Source organism: Cynoglossus semilaevis, chromosome 6, assembly GCF_000523025.1.
Source record: "Cynoglossus semilaevis isolate Cse_v1.0 chromosome 6, Cse_v1.0, whole genome shotgun sequence".
NCBI classification, from domain to species: Eukaryota; Metazoa; Chordata; class Actinopteri; order Pleuronectiformes; family Cynoglossidae; genus Cynoglossus; species Cynoglossus semilaevis.
Genome location: NC_024312.1, coordinates 10,108,569 through 10,119,151, shown reverse-complemented (window position 1 = coordinate 10,119,151; position 10,583 = coordinate 10,108,569). Strand labels below are relative to the sequence as shown.

At 38.4% G+C, this 10,583-nt stretch overlaps 1 protein-coding gene across 1 annotated transcript; it reads left to right on the top strand.

Moving 5' to 3' along the window:
* Window positions 1–1,861: 1,861 nt before the first annotated feature.
* Window positions 1,862–5,304, top strand: LOC103380081 (glycine cleavage system H protein, mitochondrial-like). The gene is made up of 5 exons (XM_008311881.3): window positions 1,862–2,053; window positions 2,244–2,326; window positions 3,094–3,157; window positions 3,954–4,085; window positions 4,820–5,304. Exons 1-5 carry the CDS (start codon window positions 1,906–1,908, stop codon window positions 4,915–4,917), a joined length of 525 nt encoding a protein of 174 aa, XP_008310103.1. The 5' UTR covers window positions 1,862–1,905; the 3' UTR covers window positions 4,918–5,304.
* Window positions 5,305–10,583: the final 5,279 nt, after the last annotated feature.

Below are 10,583 nucleotides of genomic sequence, written 5' to 3'. Positions count from 1 at the left end.
GTTTACAGGACAGTGGTGAGACCAGCCATGATGTATGGTTTAGAGACAGTAGCAATAGGCAGAAGACAGGAGGCGGAGCTGGAGGGGGCAGAGTTAAAGATGCTAAGATTCTCTTTAGGAGTGACAAGAATGGACAGGATCAGGAATGAGGTCATTAGAGGGACAACACAGACAGGAAGGTTTGGAGAAAAAGCTAGAGAAGCCAGATTGAGATGGTTTGGACACGTGCAGAGAAGGGACAGTGGATACATCGGTAGAAGAATGTTGGATGAGATGGAGCTACCAGGTAGGAGACAAAGAGGAAGTCCAGAGAGAAGATATAAGGATGCAGTGAGGGAGGACATGCAGATAGTTGGAGTCAAGAGTAGAAGATGCAGAGAACAGGGTGAAATGGAAAACGTTGATTTGCTGAACCCCTGAAAAAAGCCGAAAGGAAAAGAAGAAGAAGATAGTCTCGCCTCACTCCTATGTGAGTACATACATTTACAGCCCTTGTAAATGCAACACTTCCGTATACTGCACCCACATGACTGGAACACAAATGTCACAGTGACAACCAGACCGAACAAATCAAAACTAAAAATAATAATAATAACTAAAATAAGGATCTGTGACACAATACACGGCTCCTACAATTACGCAAACTGCCCCCGAAAGTCACGGTGTTACTTAAACACTGGTTGTAGAGCGACCCCGCAGCCCTGCCAAAAAATGGGGACCATATCGAAAGTCAAGGCTGATGACAGGGCCCCAAATTCTGACTGTAGAGAATGCCACTGTTTTCTCAAGGGCTGGTTATTTTCTGTTTGTTATCTGCATCAAGTTTGAATAATCAAGTGTGTATTTTTAACATTCATAGTGATTTTAATGACAGATGTTTTTTTTTTTAAATTGAATATTCTGGATAATATTGGACTATCTCAACACGTCAGTGTTAAATGACCATTCATGTAGTATTAGCAAAGCGATATGCAGAACGCACCATGGGTAGGGCCTCACGTTTAAAGAGGTGGCCTTACATTATATGTGCATGTTGCTTGATTGGTGCGACTCACTTATGGAGTGATATGGCTCACCATCGCCATCTACTGGGAAATCCAAATAATTACATCCATAGATTTTAACAGAGTCGATAATAATAATAATAATAATAATAATAATAATAATAATAATAATAATAATAATAATTTATATGCGTGTTTTTTTTATTAATGTTATTCTGTAGAGAAGTGGCTCTTTGGCCCAGAGGCAATGTCTCTGTCTTGGTGTGGAACCCCAGGGTTCACCTCCTGGGCAAAAGACGGATAAAAACAAAATTGGAAGTGTAGACAATAGTAAGACCTGCTATCATGTATGGTCTAGAGACCATAGAGAGTTGATTTAATAGACAAAAGGCTGAACTGGAGGTGAGAAATGAAGATGCTGAGATTTTCTCAAGATGGACAGGATTAGAAATTAGAAGAAATATAAAGGTATATGTACAGTATTTGTAGCTACTAATACCTCCCTACTTAAAGAAATAAATGTTGACGTGAGAGAGGAAGTGGGTTCTAATAAATTGTACAAGTTTTCCTTTTGTTCTCTCGTATTGTTTTTGTCTTCGAATGTGTCAGTACAGCATACAGAGTAGTAAAAACAGGTGTATTACTTCTTCAACTTTCTTTATAGTGTACATTCAAGGTAGGTAAGTAAATATCATATAAATATAAAAATAAATAAATAATATAAAAATAAATAAATATTAATTGGTGGGCTATGTATTACTTCTTCAACTTTCTTTATAGCGTACATTCAAGGTAGGTGAGTAAATAAATAAATAAATATTAATTGGTGGGCTGGTGGAACAGGTGATGTGACGACAAGGTTACCGTTGACAGGAAAAAACGTCATCATTAGGCGACCAAGATGGCTGCCAGAGTACTTTTCCGCTCTTTGTCCTCCAATTTCTCTACCGCTAAACCTTTCTTCAACCACTCGACACGTCTCTCTTTGCGACCGACACCAAAGTTTTATTTCTGTAGGAAACTGGCATCTTGTAGGCGGTTATCCGCAGGTATGTGCTCCAATCTCTCATGTTTTTTTCGTGTCCGGTGTTGATTGATGTCAGCGCTGCAGAAGCTGCGAGTGTGTAGACATGACACGAGTGGAAGTGATTAAACCGGGTCTGAAAATGAACACTTTCGTGTAGGCACTCTGCTCAACAATATCAGAAGTGTTAAACCTGATATTGTGTTTTGTTGCAGCGCTTAAATTCACTGACAAACACGAATGGGTACGAGTGGAAGACGGTGGAATTGGGACTGTTGGTATCAGCAAATTTGCTCAAGTAAGTCAAATTCAGGCTGTTCAGGTCGCACAGAATTGTCTTTCTTAAACAGGTAACCGGTACGTCAACGTAAACAAAAGCAGCATTGTATACTGAACGTGTAATTTGCGATGTCAAATTTGGGGGAATAATTTGAAAGGAACAAACAAACGGTTTCCTTTTCCCAAATATCAGGCATGCATGTTGCCCCGAACTGTGTAATATTCCGGATAAACATGCAAAAGTCTCACTTGCCTGGGAAAATGTTGCCCTCCATTAATCATAATTTTAAAATTTTTTACTTTTTTATCTTTTAACTTTTTAATCTCTGATACAGATACTGCAACTTGGAGTATCTGCCGATATCGATATCAATCTCACACCTTCTTTTCCCTGTTTACAACTTGTTGCACAAAGTGAACTTTAGCATTTGGGTTTAAGTTTGGGCGGGCTGTAGTTGTTGTTTTTTTTTTTGTTGTTGTTGTTTGTTTGTTTTTTTTTTTCAATGTACGATCTTGATATTTTCACCAAAATTGGACCATTTCCATCTCCTGAGTATTTGATCTAGCCATGCCTAGTGTAAACCAATTGGTAGCAATTATAAATCTCACCTCTACCGTCTGTCACAGATGGTAAACTTTTATTTACCTTTTTTTCTGCTCAGTGGTTGCTAAATCCATTGTGCGCCCATAATAATATTGAAACACACATCAACTAACAGAATCCGTCCTTATTATTGTTTTAACTGTTTCTCTGACTCTTTTTTTTTTTATCTTCTGTGCCTGCAGGAGGCTCTGGGAGATGTAGTTTACTGTGAGCTGCCAGAGGTGGGGAAAAAGCTGGCTCAGCAAGGTAAGAGGTATCAATTTCCAGAGGAACCATATACAGTACTTGGTGCCTCCAATTGGCAGCCTGTTGCAGCAGATCTGCTGTAAGAATTTCCCAAATGCGGGATGAATAAAGTCAAAATTACTATTATTATTATTGTTATTGCAATGCCTGACTGATTGATGTGTATTCTGCTATTTGAAATAACGCAGTCTGAGAAAGAGACAGTTTAATTTAGCTCGCACGTCATGAGCACCAAAGCTCTTGAGACCAAAGCACCCTATTTTAGCTTGGGGCTGCTATTCAAATGACCCCCGGTTAAAGTGACCTACCCGCATTGAAAATGTGAAATATATATATTTGCTCATATAACTTGAACATATTTTTTATATATATTATAGGTTGGGATCCTAATTAAATGCATGTATGGGTTTGGCACAAACCTCCCCAATTTTAAGGTGTTACGATGACTTTAATACTGTGACATGTTGATGACCATCCATCCTAAAAGATGTCTTGAGCGGTTAAATTTAAATAATAGCCATTTTAGAAGTTCCATCCATCTTTGTCTGCTTATCCGTTACCGGGTTGTTACCGGGACTCACCTTCCTGTGAGTCACCTTCCTAGGCCAAAGTTAAGAATATTAAATTGAAACATATTATTAGTTAAGAAAAATTTTAATAACTGAGTCTTCTAAGGTCTTGCTCAACCCTTCAGTCATGTGATCCTTTAGAAATTATTGCATGTGATGTCACGACACCAAAGACACATGGTAATCTCAACGTAACATGTCATATTTTTGCCGTCGTTTTGTCACAGATGAGTTCGGAGCTCTGGAAAGTGTGAAGGCAGCCAGTGAACTGTATTCCCCTCTGACGGGAGAGGTCGTAGAGGTCAATGAACAACTGGCAGAAAAACCTGGTCTGATCAACAAGTCCTGCTACAAAGACGGTAAAGCCCAAGCACGAATGCAACCCACAAAAGAAAGCATTTTAATGTAATTGTGTGTAATTCACTGACATTTTACGTATAAACTTAAATTAAAATATTACAAAGTTTGAATCTAACAGTTGAGGGTAAAGGTCCTGACTGCATTTAGAAGTTCTGTCCTGTAATGGTTACTAACAGAGTCTGGTGGATTCTGGCCCTCACTAGAAAGTGTCCCATTTTGGCACCTAATAGAGATGAAGTTCTAGAAACCTTATTAAAAATGTCAGAAGAAAACACAACCTGGAATTGCACATACAATTCTACGGTTTAAAATCTACCTATTACGGCCAATCCGGTCTTTATTGTGGTTGTTTTAATGTTTCTCAATTGGGTAACGCTAATAATGGACGGATTTGTATATGTAGTTTTCCGTTGCCCAGCAGATGGTGCAATTGGGCCACGGCAGTGTGTTGGACTATTACGCGAGTGGTCGTCTACGTTTGTGAAGTTACAGTTGAAAATCGTTTCTTAAATGAATTAAACGTTTTTTGTTTTGTTTTTTCCAATTGATACTGTGCAAACAAATAGCAACGTCCGTGTTATGTAAGGTTTGTGTGGAAATCAGACAATTTTCGGGCACACGTTTTCCAACAGAGAGAAAATTAAATACACAATACTTGTGTAATGTTTAAAAGGACAACTATATCTTCACCTCGCAAATGACTCTATAATCACATGTAACTTGTTCAATGCAGGTTGGCTGATGAAAATGACAATTAATGACCCTGCTGAGCTGGACACCCTAATGACTGAGGCAGCATATGAGAGATTTGTCCGCTCCATGGAGGACTGACCTAACTCCGGGCCATGAGTCCTGCTTTTCCTCTTTAAAAAAAAAAAACAATTGGCTGAATATGCATCACATAAGCATGTGTTATTATCGATGACATGCTCCAATGTGCAGTCACCGCTGCTGTTCCGGACAATGTTTACTCACCTGCCGTTGTTGTAGAATAGCGAGTGAGTGTTCGGATTCCCCAAACCCCTTGTTAAAGACGGGCATTAGTTGACCTGTCGGTCTGAAGCTAATAGAAATTCAGTCTCTGACCACTAGTCTCCAAACAGTACACTCAAATCCAAGGGAACATTCACAGGTATTCTGCAGGGGCACTAACTGAGCTGTTTATGGAATTTTGTTGAATGGTTTTGCTGAAGTGCAGAAAAAGAAATCTTGAACTTGTCCAAGCGTCATTGCCAGTGTTTATCAGCCTCATCATCTTTATGTAATTGAAATTAGTTTTCAAATCTGTGTATTTAAGCACGTGAACGTGGGAGAACCAGATGCTGAACCTGGTACGTGTTGGTTGTGTTAACACTATTTTAGTGTCAACTAAAGCTACAAAGATGAATTCTGTCACTGTGTTATCCATCAACGGTAGTCTTCAGGCTGGTGTTCACAGTCATTCGGCGTACATCTGAATCCTCCTTTACAGTTGATCATACTGTTTAAGCATTCCAGTTTCAATTTCAAACAGAGTTTCTTCACGGTGATTCAAACATTTTCCTCAAATTATAATTACTCATGTACAGTAAGCTTTACTAATAAAAAGCTACTGTACAATGAAAATTAAATTGTTACTTATATATTTGCTATCTTATTTATTTTCCAATGAATAAAAAAAATACAACATCAATGAGTTGACTCATGACCACCGTGAATCACGATTCATATGGGAAGACAAGTGTTTGGTGAAAATGGTCTTGGCTCGTACTTTTTATTGAAATGATGTTGAGTAGTTCTATAACGAACCTAAAAGAAGATTGGTTTAGGATTTGTTTATTTATTCTTGAACACTGCAAGTATACCTACCATATTTTCTGGTCTAAAAGAAGATTGGTTTAGGATTTGTTTCTTTATTCTTGAACACTGCAATTTATACAGAACCTACCGTATTTTCTGGCTTGTAAGTCGCTCAGGAGGATAGGTCACACCAGCCAAAACATTATTTAACCGATGTACTGTTAAACTCGTTGAAGTTAAAAGCAGTCAGGATTGGCACACAATTTTGAGTACAAGTATGAGAATATTAGAATGTAAGTATTGAGCCCAGTGCATCCCCTATTTGAGGTCCCTCTTTGTGTTGATTCCTGCTCTGTACGCTATTTCATGTTAAGCAAATCTCGGTCTCAGTAGTTAATTTTGATCAAATGAAAGCAAATATTAGTTCCTGAGTATTACACCAGCACTTAAAAGTAACAAAAGTGTATCGCAGCTAGCTAGCTGAAAAAATTCCATGAGAAAAGTAACAAAAGTGTATCGCAGCTAGCGAGCTGAAAAAATTCCATGAGATTCTTCGCTAGCTTAAAAAAAATCACAACATTCTTCTATTACATTTATGCATTTAGCAGACCGTTTTATCCAAATACAGAGGAGGATTAACATTATTAAGCCCAGGACTCTCTGTTCTCTGCTTCCGAGGCATGCGTGCTAACCGCTACACTATGGAACCGTGCTACGAACCAGTTTTCATTAACCATCCTTAATAGCAACATGGCAACAGTTTCCATGTTATTTAAATTAAATAATAATTTAGTAAAATAGCTACATATCAAATAAAATCATGTACTCTATTTTTTTTATAATGTTGACTGATGTAACTTATTGCACAGTTTCTTTCATTGATACACAACTATGAGCTGATTCTGAATCTGATAATTAGCAGCCATCTTTATTGTAAACGGGTCCTTGTAGCTGCAATATGCTGAGCAGTAGTAATAACAACTTGACAGATTGGTCCTATACTGTATACCAGGGGTGTCAAACTCAAAATCACAGTGGGACAAAATTAAAAACTGGGAATAAGACATGGGCCAAATTTAATATTATTGAAAATTATTTAAAAACTTGAAAAATTGTGCATGTTTCCCTTCTCTCCTCATATTTAATATAGATTTTTTTCATATACTGTAGAAAAAAAACCCATTATTTTTATATAAACGTTGGTGTGAAGTCCACACCAAATTACAATACGGAAGACAAAAGTGACTCTTCAGTCATAAAAATAGCACACATTTCTCCACTAATAACAACCATTCATTGACTTTGTGGTATTCACTTGATAGCATAAAATAGGTGTTTAACAAAAAAATATTCAAATGCATTTTTACGTGGTTCTTTCCTTAAAAGTTGCATTTACCTATTACACACATATAATTATGTGTGTGATAACCTGTTACACACATTCATAATTGTTTAACGCAACAATTATACTGTATAAGTACTAAGAATTACGTACAACTTACCATTAAGGAAGAATGTCCAATTATATCCGTTCTTTAACTTCCGTTCACTAACTCTCAGTTGTTTTTGGTTTATGTCACTTTGACACACATTACATTGTTGTTATCGTAAAGTTACTTGAATATGAAACGTTGGAAAAATTGAGCGGTTGGTAGACATTCTGTCAAAGTGAGGTGGAACAATGAGCCGTTTGACCGAGTCTGGATGACGCGGGAAGGTAATCGCAAATGGCGCCTGGGGACCGTTCCCCACCAGCAAGAAAGTCTCTCAAAACATGTCTAACTTCTTTCTTTCCTTCTTTCTTTCTTTCTTTCTTTCTCTCTTTTTCTCCTAATGCACACCTATTCGGTGTTACGTTGTGTTTTTTACGTGCAAATTGGTTGCGAACTTAACCAATAGGTGGCGTGCAAGTCATATAAATAAGACCTGCATTATGGCCGAGTAAGGGTGAACTCGAAGACATCGTATGTTTGACCTAAACTAAAATGTAGAAACCATTATCGTACACAATTAAATTCATTGTGATGATTCGATTCTAATCTTGGGTCCAAAATAAACACGTCTCGTTCGGTTCAGGAAGGTGAATGGTGTTGTAAACACACATTAACCGTGAGTCATTTTCATTCAGAATTTTCTATAGTAAAATAAGAAAAATACTTTAAATAGACAAAAAGAATTATACCTTTTTGTTTGTTTGTCCAGCACAATATGAACACTGCTTTAGTCATACTGTCTGATAACATAACAAGAGCTGTGCTTTTTCATATAAAAACGACAACAACAAAAATGTCAGCATCGGATGTCAGGTAACAAGTACGCCATTATTCCCTTCATTTGTGTTTTGTGGTTTTTCCTGTTAACATAATCAACAGCATTTTTTTATTTATTTATTTTTTTTCATTTCGCTTTTTTTATTTATTTATTTTTTTCATTTCGCAAAAAATATGTTCAGGCTTTTAGGGAAAAGTGTCGAATAGAGAACGTGCTAAACCTAGCCCAGAGAGGCGGGGAGGTGGATCAATAGTGTTTAGACAGAGAAGTGGAGTCTAAGTGTGTGATCAATAAAGAGCAGAGAGGAGAGATTAGCTGCTTTTCTCTCTCAAACTAACACTGACAAATTGGTGAATTGGTGTATCGGCCCTTGGGCTAAACAGATTGACCTGCTGTTTCCATGTTCTCCCGTGTACTGTCAATAGAGATCTGTGTTTCTTGTGGCTCTCAATGAAGAGAGTGCAGGGAGCAGCAAGGAGGGTGGCTAAAAAGGGATGTAGTGAGGTGACCACGCAACAGAACCCCACTAGCAAAGCAGGTGTGTAGCGCCTCGGGCCTTCACGAAAACATCCAGACCTTGTGTTATTACATATCAAGTACACGTGCGTCCTGCAGCACCGTGTACCGGTAGAGAACCTTAATAACGTCTGCTAAAAAGAAAAAATCAGCGGGAAGACAGATTAAAAACTAAGTGAGGAGAAACGAGCCACTGGTGTCGCTATTTGCAACTCATAAATCATTCTGACACACCCACATGCATGAAGACGCGAGCGCATACACACAAACACACACACACACTCGTACTGTAATTAACCATAGGCTATTTACTTTCTCCTGCTGTAAATTAGACTTGCAGACACAGTTATTACATCGATGGGGGGGGGATCTGCCTTGCAGAATGCTAACAGGAGGAGGATGAGGAGGAGGAGGAGGGAGTATACAGTCTGTACACACGACAACACACCAAAAAAAAAACACTTACACACATTCCGTGTACTCAAGAAAGAGGGTATGGAAAAATCATAGACTGACGGCAGTGAAAATGAAGCTGCGGCACGGAGAAATAGAGGGGGCCCCCAGCTCTTTGTTCCCTGCTGCATTTCATTATCTCAAACACCAGCCATCACACACACACACGACACACACACACACACAAGTGCACCTCCCCCCCTCTCTTAGAGCTGTCTGCCTCCACTTCATGCACACGAGCCCCAAAAACGAGGAAGAAAAATAAGATATCTCACCCTTGCCATTTGTCGGCACCTGAACCGGGTTATGACAGGCATGTGTGCTAATCCTTTGCTAATAGCTGGCACTCTAGTGCTATTCTGTAGTATATATATATATATATATATATATATATTTTTTTTTTTTTTTTTGATGAAGTGGAACAATAGATGAGACTTGATTAAAGCAGATATTGATAACCTGTCTTTGCTAGCTCGTCTCTATTTCGTTCGCTTGTTTTCTTTCCCCCGGCATCCATAGCCCTTTGCGTGCGTGTCAATGTCTGTGCCCTCCGGTTTCCACCCCCCCCTATCCCTGTGTTTCTTCCTCACTTCACTCTGTCCCTTTTTTTCCCACGGTGATCAATAGCTCATTACAATCATTGACTGCAGCTCATCAGCACCTGTTAAGGTCTGAAGAGAGAGAGAGAGAAGGTGTACATATCAGAGAGAAGAGGGGGAAAAAAGGGGGGAGGGAGAGCGAGCATATTCACGATATATTTTTTACAAATATGTTTGAAATGAATACATTTTTATGAATCCATTTTTTTTTTTTTTTCCAATTTTCTTTCGTGAATGCATGAGATGAGATCCCCCATCCCCATCCCCGTTAAGCTCTGTGGTCTTAGGGAACATCTTCTAATGCAACTCACGTGGGGTACCATGATTTGTTGCTATGGTGATTGCCAAAGGAGCCAGAATATTATGGATAGTTACCCCAGACAGGAGCGAGGCTATGCAGTGTCTTTCAGGACACGCTAAAAGGAAGCTAATGGTTCAGACTACATATTGCAATAAACACAGGCACAAAAAGGAATAAATAAATAACAACCCAGACCATTCCTGATTTTGTTTTTTGTTTTGTTTTTTTTCCTGAAATGAAGGCATTGTTTATTACCCTGTAGTTTAATGCTTCACTTTGGGTTGTTTTTTTTTTTTTTTGCTTTTGGAGCTGTAGATAGACTGAGGTACTGGAAGCAAAAAGCTTTGAGATCTGTATCTGGAGAGGTATTTATTTGGAGAATGTGGAGCGTTGATGTAAAATGAACACATTTAAAAAGCAATAGAGTTAAAGGTATATGAATTAGTATTTGTTCATTGGCTTTTCCACAGCTACGGCTTTTGTCTGACATGAGATATTAAACAAACAGGGTTTAGGGGTCATCTTTGTGAAGTGAGTAAGGGTTAATGGTACACAAAAAAAATGTACCGACTTTCGGA